Source organism: Pelodiscus sinensis, chromosome 15 (genome assembly GCF_049634645.1).
Source record: "Pelodiscus sinensis isolate JC-2024 chromosome 15, ASM4963464v1, whole genome shotgun sequence".
Taxonomy (NCBI): Eukaryota; Metazoa; Chordata; order Testudines; family Trionychidae; genus Pelodiscus; species Pelodiscus sinensis.
In genome coordinates this window covers 17,153,625-17,170,988 of record NC_134725.1, presented here as the reverse complement: position 1 = coordinate 17,170,988, position 17,364 = coordinate 17,153,625, and the positions used below count along the sequence as shown (strand labels likewise).

Genomic DNA, 17,364 nt, shown 5'->3' with positions numbered 1-17,364 from the left:
ATCTTAACAATGTTAATAGGAAAAAGCCCACATTACTCAAATTGGTTTCATGATTACAGCAGCTAGTTTAAGGCATTGCACAATGGAGTTTAATTTAGCTGAAAAATGACTACTTTGCAGGAAGGCTCCAACTAACCTTGAGATCACAAGTGGTGTTAAGCAGCAAGTTGGAGGGTTTGAGGTCACGATGCAGCACATTGGCGGAATGAATATATTTTAACCCTCTCAGGATCTGGTAAAGGAAATAACATATGTGGTCGTTGCTGAGGTGTTGTGTCTTTAAGAGCTTGTAAAGATCTGTTTCCATGAGATCTTGCACAATGTATCTGCAAACCACTGGATGTAAGGCAGCAAACAAATCCAAAACCATTTTAGGTATCTATATACTGTCCTACATGAACTACCCAATATTCATTTTTGAATTTAAAATTACTGCCAAGCCAAAAATTGTATTTTCACTTCAACCATGAGACAAAGGAAACAATCACAAAACAATCTGGATTTATTAAAATGTGGTTCAGATAACTCTGTTCAGTGATTCAGTTGCTACATAATGGAGACACTGGTACCTAGATTATTAGCTGAAAAGTTATGCAAGATGCAGCATATATTTGGCTCTAAGAGGATTCTTCTGACAAAAAATGAATTCTCAAATTTATTAGGTTATGAATTTTTTCCTTGAATTTTCATATTTAGTACTGAATACAAATGTAAGAAAACAACACAATGGGTATCATTTCGATGCAGGCTTCTCATAGCCAGAAGCCAAGTTCTACTGTATGTGTCATGCTGGGTCAACTACTACATTTTTACACCTAATACCAAACAAACCTGTGCTTGCATTTTCAAGGCAAATTCTTCCACCCCAACATGAATCAGATATCCTTGTTCCAGTTCATCTCCCTTCAGGAGTGTAATGGCAATCAAATTGGCCCGGGAAATGGGTTGAAAATAGCCCTCCCCATGATGCCACCCATGCATGCCCCTCAAGCCCCGCTTCCTTTCCCTGTATCATGTCTGGCACACAGCTCAGGCAGTGGGTTGGGCTCTGTGTGCCACATTCAAGCGCCTCTGCATCTGCACTGTGTGAGGGGCAACGGCGTGCGGACATGACAGCTCACCGGGAAATTCCTGATATCCCACCAGGCCAGTCCGCCCCTGTCCCCCTTAAGGTAACTCAGAAATATCTGGATTTTTACATCTTACATCATGGAATACAACTTACATTGTTGAATTATAAAGTCCAGTTTCTTATACTGGGGTTAAAGGTAGAAATCAAATATTAATGACCCTTTATAATTAGTTTTCCCTCCATGAATCAATAAGTTCTGAACTATCAGTCCCAGATGGAACACTACCTGCACTCAAAGTACTGTCATTCTGTACTGTTTAGAGAAGATGCAAAGACACTTTGTACTGATGCGTATGCTTTCCAACAGAGGCTTCACCCTCCAGCAGAACGCATTAAGCCAAATTTCCCAGGGGGATTCACACTGTATGAATAACAAAATCTAGTTGCAAATATCAGGTATGGTTTAACTGCCTGTGCAGACTTAGACTTTTCCATATACAGCAAGTACTATACATTTGGAGCTTTGGTGATTTATCCTTTTTAACTCACCTTTGAAATAGTTTAGATTAAGCCAGGTGACCCAGTTCTCCCCCACTCCATGTGGACAGCCACTCTATTGTTCTAGACGTGCTATGCTTTATTTTAGGATCAGTAAGGGCTGAACCATTTAATCTAGTTCAGAAGAAAGTGGCTAGATAAACTGAAGACACCTGGGCAGTGAATTTCATGATCTAGGATTTAGAGAAAAAAAAAAAAAAAAAAAAGACAGAAATGCTATGTCTGGATCTGTTCATATAAAAGCTTGTGTTCACTGTAGGTAGAAATCTGCAAATCTCTGCCTTGATTACTGTGTAGTATATCAAATATAAAATACAATACTGGATATTATGACATTTTCTGAAACAAACTCGTAGTGGTACACTAAACATTACAGATTGGAATAAATAGGTCACCTTGTGTCATTACAAATTAGTAAAGCTTGAGTTGTTGGCAATGTGTCAAGTTTTCCTTTCAGTTTCCCCAGAGCACAGCAAATAAATTCTAACAATTTCATAAGAGGAATGAAAAATAATGTAACTCAACATGTAAACGCAGAGAACTAGAACTATCAAAAATAATGCAATCATTAAGTATACTATTTTACACCTTAAAAGGATACACATCTTTCATTTGTTCAATAGTTGGAGCTCTGATAATGTCATTGATTCCAATAATATTCTCATGTCTGAAGCGCAGGAGGATTTTGATCTCTCGCAGAGTTCTCTGACAATATGTCTGATGCTCAAAAGGGCTGATTTTCTTTATAGCTACTCGAACTTTGTTGATGTTATCATAGGCAGAACTGGAAGAAGAATTCATAGTATTAAGTTGTATAGAATATTAAATCCACTTAGTCCATAAAGCAATAGTAAGAACTCTGCAGACTCTATGGACTGCAAATCCCTTTTAATGTTCATGAGCACAGGATGTCAAGATGACATGCATTGTAATTTTTCAACCGTCACTTAGCTATACAGGCAGTCCCCGGGTTACATGGATCCGACTTACATCAGATCCCTACTTACAAACGGGGTGAGGCAACCCCGCACTAGCTGCTTCCCCCCAGCAGACCAGGGAGATGCGAAGCTAGTGCCCCCCACAGCAGACCAGGGAGACGGAGCGGCTTCTCAGCAGATCTCAGCTTGAGAATAAAGGACTGACGGAAGTGAAGTGTGGAAGAATCAAACTGAGCTCTGGAGAAATGTTTGGCTAGAGTTTCTCCTACAATATGTATTAGTTCCGACTTGCATACAAATTCAACCTAAGAACAAACCTAAAGTCCCTATCTTGTACGTAACCCGGGGACTGCCTGTATTGCAGCAACTGTTAGTTAAATTTGAGTTAAATTTGGGTTCTCTCACCAGAATATATGCATTATTCTCAAGTATTTAAAAGACCAGGAAGTATCTAATTTAGTGTTTATTTTATTTGTGAGCATAAAGACCTTATTGAAAAACAGTCAGTCAAGAGGGAACTTTGCATGTAGTTCTGATCATGAAAAGACCGATGGCAATTCTCTTGAAGCAGTCAAGTTGAATCTATGCTGTGACACCCATGTTCTCACGCCCACAAGCCTCTTTCATTGATCAAAATGTTCAGTTTTCCAGAGAAATACAGCTATCATTGAAGGTCTTGGTTATAGGAGAGAGATGTTTTTACATGCAGGAAAGTACAATCCCAAACAAGGCTCTGGGTAGAAGAAAAAAACTTGAATTGTACTTCATCCAATGGAAAGCCAGACCATGAAGCAAAGAACCCAAGTAATATGTTCAGTGTTGCTAAGCAGATAAAGTTATATAAATACAACAGCCTGAGCTGCAAGAGTATCTATACCCCTATTCTTTTTTGAAATATCCAATATCTACAAATCACGCTTTATATATTGAGATGACAAAAAAGTAGCCTCAGTGTAAACTTTATTTTCTAACTCAAAGATATATATTAATGAACTTCAGGAGGCTTTCTAAGCTCCCATAACTAAAAATGACAGAATAGAAGTATCTTGTTAGTCATTTTTGTGAAGAAAGTGTGATTAAGGGGACATTCACTCAATTTGGTCAAAAAATTAATTTTGCAAAAGTCTGAAAACCCTTGAGACAAATATAAATAGTTTCACAGTAGGTTTGTTTATTCCAATTAAACAAGGGATAAAAATTGTGTATTAAATCAGAGAGTCTAAAATTTTAGGCTACTCAAATCAATAGGCCCAAAAAAGTTTAATCAAAAAATTCCTTGAGGTTCTCATCAGTAGGCCCACTCTGCGGAAAAGCCTGAATCTCTTGATTAGATTCAGAGTAGAGCTACATGGAAGAGATGCTGAGGAGAAAGATCCTCAAAAAAGGAATTCTTAAAAATGGTCAGCTATTTGAACCATTCTCCTACCCCACAAGAGAACTTGTGCCTCCCACCTATCTATTTCAGACACTTTGCTTCCTCTCAAACAAATCAAACTGTTTTAAAATACTTGATTACCAGTGTTAGGCAACTGAAGTTGCTTAAATATAACATTTTCCATTTATAAAATACACACAGTTCATACCATTCTTTAACAGTACAGGCAGTCCCCGGGTTATGTACAAGATAGGGACTGTAGGTTTGTTCTTAAGTGGAATTTGTATGTAAGTCAGAACTGGTACATATTTTAGGGGAAACTCTAGCCAAGCATTTCTCCAGAGCTCAGTTTTATTCTCCCACACCTCACTTCCCTCGGTCCTTTATTCTCAAGCTGAGGTGTCTGCTGAGGAAAGCCACTCCGCGTCTCCCTGGTCTGCTGGGGGGGGGGGGGGAGGGAGGCTGCTAGCTTCGCGTCTCCCTGGTCTGCTGGGGGGAAGCAGCTAGTGCGGGGTTGCCTCATCCCGTTTGTAAGTAGGGATCTGATGCAAGTTGGATCCATGTAACCCGGGGACTGCCTGTACTGATGTTTTTGCTTTTTCAAATCAACACAATTATTCATGAAACATTAATTTCTCCCAGACAGCTGAAATTCCTTCTTTCCTTTTTCAGAATCACTCATTTAAGTCAAAATATTATGTTTTTATATGCTTAATTCAATTTCACTTACATGCCCTAAAACATTTTCCTACCAAGTTGGACAAGAATTTTAGATTAATATTAAAGACAAAAAACAGTAAAAACACAATTCTGCCTTCAGAGAGTTCTAGCATGTACTGTATGAAGTCAGGGTGGAGAAAGTAGGGTACTTGTGGTAAAGATTAAATCAGTTTCCTCTTTAATGTGCATCTTGCAAAGTTACTTTACCCTTTTTGTATCAAAGTATCATGATATATGGTAGTTACTGAGTATGCATTTCTGTTATTGCTATAAAGTCTGTGTAAGCACACAAGCACAAATGAAGTGAATGCTAGCAATAAAGAAACTGACTTGTGATCAGTTCTCAAACTTTGTTCCATCCCTATGCAATTCAGTGTAATAGAAAATTTTTTCCCCCCCTACATTGGCAACCTGAGTGATAAGCCTACTCTAGTTGTATGAGTGGGTACACGTTTGTTTCTGCAGCATATTGATAGTAATGCATATACGAATAACGTAGCTATACGGAATTTGTTGAATACCAAATTTCATCTCACAGAAATGTGGCCTCTTCTAGTGATTATTGCAAAAAGTGTCCAGTATTAAAATTGTTGGAAGAGGTAGAGGAATTTTCCAGTTCCTTAATATTTTCACTCAACAGCCTATTTGTCAGTAGAAACAGAAGACGGTGTCCCTGCCTTTAGAATCTTACATAAGAACGGCCGTACTGGGTCAGACCAAAGGTCCTTCTAGCCCAGTATCCTGTCTACCAACAGTAGCCAGCACCAGGTGCCCCAGAGAGGGTGGACCAAAGACCATGATCAAGCAATTTGTCTCCTGCCATCTCTCTCCAGCCTCTGAAAAAACAGAGGCCAAGGACACCATTTTATCCCCTGGCTAATAGTCTTTTATGGACCTAACTTCCATGAAATTATCTAGCTTCTCTTTAAACTCTATTATAGTCCTAGCCTTCACATCCTCCTCTTGCAAGGAGTTCCACAGGTTGACTACATGCTGTGTGAAGAAGAACTCTTTTATTCCTTTTAAACCTGCTACCCATTCATTTCATTTGGTGTCCTCTAGTTCTTCTATTTAGGGAACTAATGAGTAACTTTTCTTTATCAGCCCTCTCCACACCACTCATGATTTTATATACCTCTATCATATTCCCCCTCAATCTCCTCTTTTCTAAACTGAAAAGTCCCAGTCGCTTTAATCTCTCTCCTCATATGGGACCTGCTCCAAACCCCTAATCATTTTAGTTGCCCTTTTCTGAACCCTTTCCAAGGCCAAAATCTCTTTTTTGAGGTGAGGAGACCACATCTGTACACAGTATTCAAGATGTAGGCATACCATAGTTTTATACAGGGGCAGTAAGATATTCTGGGTCTTATTTTCTATCCCTTTCCTAATAATTCCTAGCAACCTATTTGCCTTTTTGACCGCCGCTGCACACTGCATGGAAGTTTTCAGAGAAATGTCCACGATAACTCCAAGATCCCTTTCCTGATTTGTCGTAGCCAAATTAGCCCCCATCATACTGTACATATAGTTGGGGTTATTTTTCCCTAATGTGGATTAGCTTACACTTATCCACACTTATCCACATTAAATTTCATTTGCCATTTTGCTACCCAATCACTGAGTTTGGTGAGATCTTCTTGGAGTCCCTCAGTCTGCTTCTGTCTTGACTATCCTAAACAGTTTGGTATCATCCGTAAACTTTACTACCTCACTGCTTACCCCTTTCTCCAGATCATTTATGAATAAGTTGAAAAGGATTAGTCCCAGGACTGACCCTTGGAGTACACCACTAGTTACCCCTCTCCATTCTGAAAATTGACCATTTATTCCTACCCTTTGTTTCCTGTCTTTTAACCAGTTCTCAATCCAAGAAAGGACCTTCCCTCTTATCCCATGGCCATGTAATTTACACAAGAGCCTTTGGTGAGGGACCTTGTCAAAGGCTTTCTGAAAATCCAAGTATACTATATCTAGTGGATCCCCATTATCCTCATGCTTGTTAACCCCTTCAAAGAACTCTAATAGATTAGTAAGCCAGGATTTCCCTTTACAGAAACCATGTTGACTTTTGTCCAACAAATTATGTTCTTCTACATGCTTCACAATTTTATTCTTTGCTATTGTTTCGACTAATTTGCCCGGTACTGAAGTTCGACTTACTGGTCTAATTGCCAGGATCACCTCTAGAGCCCTTTTTAAATATTGGTGTCACGTTGGTTACCTTCCAGTCATTAGGTACGGAAGCCTATTTAAAGGCTAGGTTACAAACCACAGATAATAGCTCAGCAATTTCCCATTTAAGTTCTTTTAGAACCCTTGGATGAATGCCATCCGGTCCGGAGATTTGTTAACATTAAGTTTTTCTATTTGTTCCAAAACCTCCTCTAATGACACTTCAATCCGGGACAGTTCCTCAGATTCATCACCCACAAAGGACGGTGCAGATTTGGGAATCTCCCCAACGTCTTGAAATTTAAGTTATTAGTATACATAAATATCTATCTTAGGGCATTAGAGTAAACAGGCGGCAACTTTCATCTCTAAATTGATTCAGACTGTCTGGGTTGGCTCAAGCAGAAATGGTTTATTGTGAAAAAAGATCAGTCCACTGCACAGTGGTCTAGCATAAATATTACTCTAGTTGAAAGTCTCAAAAAAATAGGTCAGGGAATGAAATCTCATTCCTTAAGAGGATTTCTACCCTTCACCACAATTACCTCATTCCTGTAGCACAAATAGGTGAATATTATGCTGCTGGTGCCCATGCTGTCCATTTCAGTGGATAAAGGTCTTCAATTCCAGAAATGAGAGTCTATAAGCACTAAATTGACAATTCTGTAAAAAGTGATCAACTGCTTGCATTTCCTTCAAACAAAATTAATGTGACTGCCTTCTGAAGAAGAGAACTTGTAGACCACTACCTGCTTTCTTTTCAGGAAAAGCTAGGATGCCTGCCTGCAAAATGGGGGCAATTCATGGCATACCTATCCTCAAGGATTTTGAATGAAATAATCAGCATTCAAAGTGCTTTTGGGATTCTTAAGTTAGAAACTGAGCAAAGCCTCAGATGCGCGGCACCCCGCTGCCGCTGCGCTCCCGGTGTCCCTGGTCTGCTGGGGGGAGGGGAAGTGCAGCTAGTGCCCCCCCCCCCCGCCCCCCCCCCCCAGCAGACTAGGCTTTTGTTGTGGATCCTGGGGCAGAGCAGCTGGGGCGCTGCCGGTTGGCCTCTTAAGGGGGGGGTAGTCTTATACGGCAAGTATAGGCGAAAACCTACGTTTTAACTAGAAAATTAGGGGGTCATCTTATACGCCCAGTCGCCTTATACACCGGAAAATACGGTATGTCTGGTAGCCTAATCTACATGCCTCTGGTGACAGAGGCATGTAGTCTAGACATACCCTAAATGTCTAATACTAATTAATGTTAATCTCATTTAGTTTTGAAGATTAATCCTTCAATTTGAAGGATTATACTACGAAAACCATTTCATAAGCATTGCTTCACAAGAAAGGAATGTGTGAAAATATTTGTATTTAAGATGCATTTGTCTTATTTCACTGGACTTCAGGGTATAAGATAGCCACAAAGTCTTTAAAAATGCTATTTTAGAGAACTATTAAATGGTCCTTTAAGCTTGTTTGTCAACTTTGAAATTAAATAATCTTGCTTTGCATTCAGAAAAATTGACTGGATGCTAAGGTAACAGTTAACGTTAGTCTCTCCTGTTTGGAAAAGTATATGGAATTTTAATATTTAAAAATTATCTAATTTCAAAATTAACAGCACACATTTTTAAAAGCAGTCAACCCTCTCCCCTCCCCCCAAAAAAAGAATTTTTGCTGTGAGATATTTTAAGTATATTCATTAAAATTATTTCCCATCCTTTATATAAAACTACTGGGAAGGGACAAGGAAGAGAACAGATAGCAGCACAAAAAAGTTGACAAATTCATATTTCCTGAAGAAAGTTTAAATATTTAAAGTTTACCTTTAGATATTTACATTTGTTTCCAGAATATAAAACTTTAATACTATTTCATAAATGTGGGACAATTTTTGAAGATGCCATGCACTTACAGTTCATTAGCTTCAAGAAGAGCAACAGATCCTTTCAGAGGTGCTGAAGGCACCTAAGTGTGTAACTATATAGCAAAATAAAAATGACTAAAGATAAACAGTAGCATTCTAGTATTAAATAGCAACTTTTAGTATAATATTTTTATTATTAGCACCAGTCACTTCTCCTGTGCAAAAGTGCCCCAGAGCTGGATACATTATTGGAAATATGAAACTATAAAACAAAAAGTGTGCTAGAACTAGAGCACTGGTTATTTGAATCAAGTTCTGCTTCTTCCTCTTTGAAATTGGTATCTATGCATACCACATGGAAATAACTTCATAGGTGTATCAATACCGAAAACAAAACTGTTCATGAGTACTAGCTTCTACAAAATCTTGATCTCTATGATCCATTTCTTATTCAAATTATGTACACACCTGCCATTAGGAATACACATCACAATTTTACATTTCCCCCAGAGAAAAAAAAATAAATTAGAATTCAGCACATCTGAATACATACATCAGATTGTAATTGCTCAGAGCTAACAACCCTGACCTAGAAAAAGTTTGTGTCATGGAAAAAGCAACAAAGAATTCCTTCTCAACTGTGTCGGCCTTCCAGAGTCACTTAACAGTGACTTGTACTAGTCTGACTTTTAGACATAGCCTCAGTATGAAACACTTTGGCTGCAACTATGTCAGCAAATTAAATCTATAGCATAACAGCTTCAAAATAACTGCAAAACAGATAGGTCCCATCTATGGCAGTCCTAACATGGTCCCACTTGTCCCATACTGTATTCTTGACTTATGGCTGAAAGTAATTCCCAGAAGAAAAGCCATTCACTTCAGAAAGGCAGCCTTTTCCATAAACAAGTAGCAGAGGCTCACAAAACTGACCAAGAAGAGAGTGAATATCTTCAGATCTGGGGAGGGATAAACAAGCATTTGCTTCTGGCTTATCCCTGACTTGGTTCCCTCCTGAATTCTGGCCTGGAGTTTAGATGATAAACAGAAGTTCCCAGGTATACCTTCTTTATACCATTCATTATTTAGTATTCTATCGTGTCCTTTGTCTCCTCTAAGGACAGTACTAATATTTTATTCTGTTCATGTAAGTTCATACCTTTAATTCTTCTTGTTGCTTATCTCTAACTCACTCCAATGTCTGATGTATCCTTTGAGATGTGATGCCCTGAACTTAAGTGTTCCAACAGCATTATATTTGTAGTCCCATTCCTTATACATTAACATTGTTCATTTTATGGAATATTGATTATTCCTATTTCCCAGTTTTAGTTGATACAAATAATTCATAAGGTATATAAGCAGTTCAAGTGGTTTCTGCACTTGTGTCTTCCCCCGTTTAATCCTTTTTCTGATTTCACACCAATTCTAGTACTGAAATTTGACTCCCTTCTGCTAAAACTGACCAGTTATCTTACCCTGTTTTCCATCTGTTAGGCAGTTTCAGATTGAAAAACCAATCCCATGTCTACTTACTTTGCCCTCGGATGGATTTTATTAAAACCCTTCCATACAAGTTGGATCAGTATTATTATCTACTATTTCATTGACCTATTCAAAGAAGTCTATGAATTCTAGATTAGAGAGGCAAGGTTTTCCTTTACAGATGCTGTGCTTAAGATACAGATCTGGCTCTACTAGCTGTTAATTCTATCTATGATTCTAACCAATTTACCAAGGACAGAAGAAAATCTTACTGGTCTAATTCCTCAGATTGCATTTAGCACTTTTTAAAAATAGAAGTGCAATACTGGCTATCATCCAAGATAGCTCATTTGAAAGAAAATTCACTTAGTAGCTCAAGTAGTTAAATCCCTTAATAATTTTGGGTATCTGGGAGAGGTGAATCACTTTAGTCTATTTGTTCCAGAAAGTCCTCTTGACATCTCAGAGTTTTTTTCCAGTACTAAACAGAAAAAGTAGACATTCAACATTGTCAGCTTCTCTACAAAACCTTTGTCTTTTTTTACACCACATCTAAACTCAAGATTGACTGTTGCGGAGTTAAATCCAATGCTGCAAGATAAACATGTCTAATAAATTCAACGCTGAAGGTGAGTAGATTGCAACCCGGAAGATCGCCAGACAGCGCAGCTGGCGAGCATAACCAATATTTCACATCTCCAGTATGGTTAACTGAATAGTTGAATAATCTCATGAATTCTTATCCGTCAGTGGACTATTCTATAGTCCCTTGGTGGGGGAGGAGAGGCCAGCAACAGCACTGGGTGCTGGGCAGGAGTTAGTCTGTCAGGGGAGCCAGTTTAAAAATCAGCCCCTCTTGCGGACTGACTGCTTGTCACCCTGTGCTACTGCCTCTGAAAAAAAGAGGTAGCAATGTAGGGTGGCAGCAGCCCAAGAATAGGGGTTTGAGCTCATGGCATGAACTGGAACTGAGCCATGCTGCCTGCCCACCTGCCCAGCTCCTAACACTTTAAATGCAGAGCCACAGCAGGGATTGGTCCTGAACTCAGCGTGAGCCAGAACTGAGCCAGGCTGCTGGCCAGCCTGCTAAAAAATGTATTGTTTGCGGGGGGAGAAGAAAACCTGTGTAGTCTATAGCATAAATCCCTTTTGCTTATCTGTTAATTGACTACACTCTTATATCCTTAAACCATATTACACTATGGCTGTGTCTAGACTGGCAGGTGCTTTTGCAGAAAAACTTGCCAGCTGTCTACACTGGCCACTTGAATTTCCGCAAGAACACTGACAATCTCATGTAAGAAATCAGTGCTTCTTGCAGAAATACTATGTTGCTCCTGTTCGGGCAAAAGTCCTTTTGCGCAAAAGCTTTTGCACAAAAGGGCCAGTGTAGACAGCTCAGATTTGTTTTGGGCAAAAAAGCCCCGATCGCGAAAATGACGATCAGGGCTTTTTCGTGCAAAATCACGTCTAGATTGGCCATGGACGCTTTTCCGCAAAAAGTGCTTTTGTGGAAAAGCGTCTCTGCCAATCTAGATGCTCTTTTCTGCAAATGCTTTTAACAGAAAACTTTTCTGTTAAAAGCATTTGTGGAAAATCATGCCAGTCTAGATGTAGCCTATAGGCGTGCAAGACTGAAGGCAGGGCAATGTTGCAGCTATGATATCAGCCACTCCCGCTGCTGGTGTTAGACAGCAGGGGCTATGCCAAGCTCAGCTAGCAGAGCCTTCTCCGTTGTCCTGGGCAACACTGGCTGCACTTTGTAGCAACTGGTCAATGTGGGCACGTATTAGGCACCAGCCAGTTCAGTATCATCTCTACTGCCCATTCATCAGCTATTTGTGTGCTCTCGCTCATGTTTTCCCTGCTTTGCTTCTTCTCCTTTCAGTCCTACCGCTCCTCCTGGTTGGGCATATCCCACTCCCAGCTAGGGATGTTAGTTGATTAATCAAAGTTTAATCAAATAGATGATGGTATTCCCATTAAATATTTGATTACTCAATAAGAACTTCCATGTTCCACCTTTGAAGTGTGCAAGAGCTCTTGTTCATTTCAAAGTTTGCTGCCACTGTGCCCCTGCCACCTCCCACAGAGCTGGAACGGGTGGGGGGAGGGGGAAGAGAAGGGATGGGGTTTTAAGTTGGCTCCTAAAGCACCCTTTGTGCTTTGCCTTTGCAAGAGGCAACAAGGGGGGGGAGCAACTAGTTGATTAGTGTGTAGACTATTCAATAAGCGTTTGCATACTGGATAATCAACTAGTTGATTAGTCGTTTACATCCCTACTCCCAGCATTATGTGGAAAAAAAATTAGCCCCTGGTTGAGTGCTTAGCTCATCAAAAGCTGCCAGTCCTGAGAACTCTCAGGAGCTTCTGGCAGTGCCAGCTCTACAGGCTCCCAGTGATGACCCGGAGTTTAACTGATAAGCTAATGCTAACCAATTAAACCTATATCCCTTGTGAGTGCACCCTAAGAATGCATCTACCATAGCCACACTAACAAAGAAAGAAAACTCTGTACTCTTGAATTAGCTGTGAAATAATGGTCATACAGTATTTAAAAATGTATCTCACCATTAGTCTTTGGCAGAAAACTTTCATTCTTTACTGAAGACAGGTAATAGCAATTGGGAAAAAAACACTGCTATGTATATAAAATGTATCTGTGCTTATTCAGAAACAACCCGGTCACTTGATTGGTCACGGTACATCCTCAGACCACACATTAAAACAGGCTGGTCAGACTAACACAGAAAAGGTATTTCACTGTTTGAAAGCAGTCAGCTATAAAGAGACATTTAAAATACAATTTTTAATAAGTTTTATGATGTCACATGGTACCTTCAGTGCTGTCAAATTCCAGAGAAGATTGAGCAGGCTGCTGGGCTAATTCACTGAAGCAAGTATATGGAATTGTTTATTTGCAGTACTCCATCTACTTCGTGGTACTTTAATTCAGGATAATACATCAACATCTGCCATAAAGGGAGTTACTTGACCTCCAACTAAGCAGGAGGCAAGATGCTACACTGACAGCTGCTAATTTAGAGGAAAGGGGAAAGTGGGAGATGAACTAATTATATATTATATACTGCAAGTCTAATTGCAAGTTGCCAGTACTTAAAATCTACCCACAAAAAAGGATGAATTACTTTTACCATGCAACAGATTCCAACTCACATTACTGCTTTACCAGCAACAAAGTATTGACATTTTCAAAAAAATATTTAAAAAATAAGTAGACCAAATATGACAAATTCCAGAAAAAGCATTTTTAGTACAGCTTCATCTAGAAGCCTGAATATTTTTGTATTTATTTCCAAAGGAACAAAAAGCTAGTTTTAAGTAAGGATGTTAAAATGCAGTTAATTGACTAGTCAACTAGTCCATAGGCACTTTCGCATTCCTCCTTTGAAATGTACAAGAGCCGCAGCAGGGGCACTTGTACATTTCGAGGAAGAATGAAGAACTCTGCATACAGCCCCAAAGGCCAGTAGGAAGTCCTACTGACTCAAGCTGAAGGTGTGCTTGCTTTGAAATCCACAAGAATCCCCAGCGGTCCCTTGTTGACCATGGGCTCCATGCTATGGGATCTCCTGCCCCTTTGAAACTGCCACCTGCCCACGATTCAAAAGGGACTCCCCAGCTGAATCCAGGCTCCCTTCTATTTCATAGAGGCAGCAAGGGGGAGGTGGAATTGATTAGTCAGCATTACTATCTGATAAGCAAATGTTTGTCGGATAGTCGACTAGTCTATCAATCATATTTTTGCTTTTATATGAAATCTGCTAAAAGAAAGTTATATTAATGTCCTTTTACAAGGTATACTTACACTAGGGATATAAAATTTTGATTTGGCCAACTGAATAGTCAATGCAGAAGTGAAAGTGATATGGGAAGCAGAGCCAGCAGCAGACTCAAGCAATCCCCTGCTGGCCCCATGCTCCCTGCAGCATTTCAAAGTAGTAGTACTGCATGGAGTCCCCAGCTGACCCTGGGCTCCATGCGGTACTGCTGCTTTGAAATGCAGTGTGAAGCCTGGGGTTGGTTGGGGACCCTGAGCCGCATGTGGCATTTCAAAGCAGCAGCACTGCTTACAGCCCAGGGTCTGGCCCTAGACTCCATATAGCGCTGTTGCTTTAAAACACCCCCTTCTCCCCCCGCCCTTGCTGCCTCTGATAGAAGCAGTGCGAAGGAGGGGGAAGCGACTAATGGACTAGCCTGTTGACTGATAAGAAAATGCTTATTAGATAGCCAACTAGTTGTTCACATCCCAAACCTACACACACAAATAATTGCATCTAACAGTAAAGTGCAGCAAGATGAGGAGAAATCCAGCAGTTGATGGTGCTGCCTCTGGACCAGTACGATTAGCATTATAGAGCACTACAATCAGCTACTGCTCAAAACCATGTATATGCTTATCTTAGGAGCCTCCTCCCTCCACAACAGCTAACAGGCCATCATTATTCATCAGCAATTTGAGACAGAAATAAGATGGGAAAACATTTGAATGTTGCAGACAGATGTACAAACCTGGAATACAAATAACTGCAAGATACCTTTTTCTTTGCTGCTCTGGCACAAGAATGTTATCTTGATTCTCCATTACAGCATCCACACACAAAAAAACCCCACCACCACACTGGGATAAGGGATAGCTCAGTGGTTTGAGCATTGGCCTGCTAAACCCAGGGTTGTGAGTTCAATCCTTGTGGAAGCCATTTAGGGATTTGGGGCAAAAATTGTCAGGGATGGTACTTGGTCCTGCTGTGAAGGCAAGGGACTGGACTCGATGACCTTTCAAGGTCCCTTCCAGTTCTAGGAGATTAATATGGAAATTGCTTGTCTGATTAACTCCAATTGTCTTCCAATAGTAAAAGACTTTGCATATATATCTCAAACAAGAACAATTTGTTTAAGAATGCTTCTCAGGTGTGGGGAGACTAATGTTAAAGGAACAGGATACAAAAAAGCTACTTTCCATCCATATAACCCTATTCTGAAACTGAGGCACTAAAATAAACCTAGATATCTCAGAGCAATCACCTGCTAGGCCAGAGAAAGCCAGTGAAGAAAGTTTAACTTATTACTGAGAAGGATAATTATGGCCTCCCTAGGGGAGATAGTGTCCAGTGAATAAACAGGCTTTCATCTGGCCTGTACTCAAAGAATTATTTTTTGATAATAGTGTTCTTGCCAATCACGCAAGATCTGACCTTTCTGGAAGTGGTCACTGAGAAAGTACTGGCAGACCAAATCCAACAGATCTTAATCTTCCAAGCTTTTGGATCTTAGACAAGCTTTAGATCTGACCACAGCAGAGAAATAGCATCAGTGTTAGTGGAAATTAACAGGCTTCTTTACATATACTACTACATCTTTCAGCTGCTTTTTAGGAATGGGATTTACAAAAAGCCTATGCAATACAAGAACCGGAAGTCATACTGACTTACAATGAAGCTTGTCTGCTTACATCACTTAGACAAGCAGTTCCCAACTGCCAGTCTGCAGGCCAGTGCCGGTCCACAAACTGCTGGCTGCCAGGCCACAGCGGCTGTCAGAGCTTGAGCAGGCTGTTTGCAGCAGCTCAACTCCAGCAGTTAAGGTGGCTAAGGCAGCAGCAGGAGGCGGCAGAGCAAAAGGTGCCTCCCCCTTCTGTGCCTGCGAAAACGCGATTGGAGAGGGAGGGGGTGCAAAGGAGGAGGGAGCATGCACAGCCAATGGCTGCTCCTCTGCCCACATAGCTGCTTTTGCTGGTGGCAGCATGGAGGCTGAGGCAGCAGCAGGTGCCATGCTCTCCCCTGCCTGCATAACCCCTTTTGCCAGTGGTGGTACTGGGGCTGCAGGCAGCAGCAGGAGGCACCTTCCTCCCACAGTAATGGCAGCCAACATGGTGCCACACTATGCCCCCACCCATGGGGGTGCAAGATGCACTTGGGGAAGGAGAAGGTATGAAAGAGGAGGGTTGCTTCCCCTGCCTATGTGGCAGTAATGGCCATGTTCCCTAGGGGGCAGCCTTGCTCTGGGGAGTGCTGAGGTAGGATGGGGGCAAGAGGGTATGGGTGAAGATATGATGGGAACATGGGGCAAACGGGTGTTGGCACAGGCTGTAAGGCACTGGGGAGCAACGGGCTGGGGCTTAGAAGGCTGGCAACATTTGCATAATAAATATGCAAATAAAATGTTACCAGTCCCCTAAGTCTGTGAATGGGTTTGCCTGTCTGACAAAAAGATTTTACAATTATAAAAATAAAAACCCTAACACATTCTGCCAAGCCTACCTCTATTAAATATTAGAATTACTGACTACTATTAGACCTTTGGATGAGAAGGGAAGGAGGAGGCGACAATAAGACAAGGAGCTTTGAAAAGTTGTTCCATTCATTTTACTAAAAAAATCCCAATGGCTACTAACCAGAAAACTGGCCTTCAGGCCTGAATTCTGTATGTTAAGACTAACTTTTGAGGTACATCATAACACCTCCTTTCGTCAATGCTTATATGTAACTAGAAATTGAGAGATGCAAGAGGATCAATATGATGGAGCTACAGAGCTGAGCCATCTTCTCACTTACTATGCGGTTCCTTTGCTCTTTAGATGTCAGATTGACTGGAAGAGAGCGGGTTTATGCTCACATTGGTCAAAATAAATGAGGCTGAACAGAAGATGAAGCATTTTGAGAACCTGAGGTTCACAACTATTGTTTTAAATGCAGCCCTACCTACCTCTGAGAATAGTTTGTATCTTAGGGTGTGTCTAGACTACATTTCTCTGTTGGCAGAGGGATGTAAATGAGGCACTTTAAATCCTTGCTTCATTTGCATTTTTAAATATCCCATGCTTCATCTGCATAATCACGTAATGGCGCTCCTTCAAAAAAGCGCTATTTCTAAGTTGAAACTGCAGTCTAGAGGCAGTTTTCGAAAATAGAAGCCTTTTTTGAAAGATCCTGTACGCCTCTCAAAATGAGGTTTACAGGGAGTACAGGATCTTTCTAAGATGAAGCCTTTTTTGAAAGAACTGTGTCTAGACTGCTGTTTCAAAGTAGTGCTTTTGAAAGATAGTTTAAGTGTAAACTATCATTTATAGTGCCTCATTTACATCCCTCTGCCGACAGGGATGTAGTCTAGACACACCCTTAGAGATTCCAGGCTGTTCTGTAAACAGATGTACTAACTAAACA

The 17,364-nt window shown here is 40.5% G+C and overlaps 1 protein-coding gene across 5 annotated transcripts in view; it reads right to left on the bottom strand.

Annotated features, from left to right (window-relative positions):
• The window catches only part of MAPK1 (mitogen-activated protein kinase 1), an 81,930-nt gene that overhangs the window by 52,900 nt on the left and 11,666 nt on the right, over positions 1-17,364 (bottom strand). For all 5 annotated transcript variants that reach the window (XM_075898283.1, XM_075898282.1, XM_075898284.1 and 2 more), the window contains exons 2-3: positions 2,232-2,414; positions 137-326 (exon numbers count right to left, since the gene is read on the bottom strand). In XM_075898283.1, coding sequence (XP_075754398.1) covers positions 137-326; positions 2,232-2,414 — 373 coding nt within the window. The remainder of the gene's footprint in view (positions 1-136; positions 327-2,231; positions 2,415-17,364) is intronic.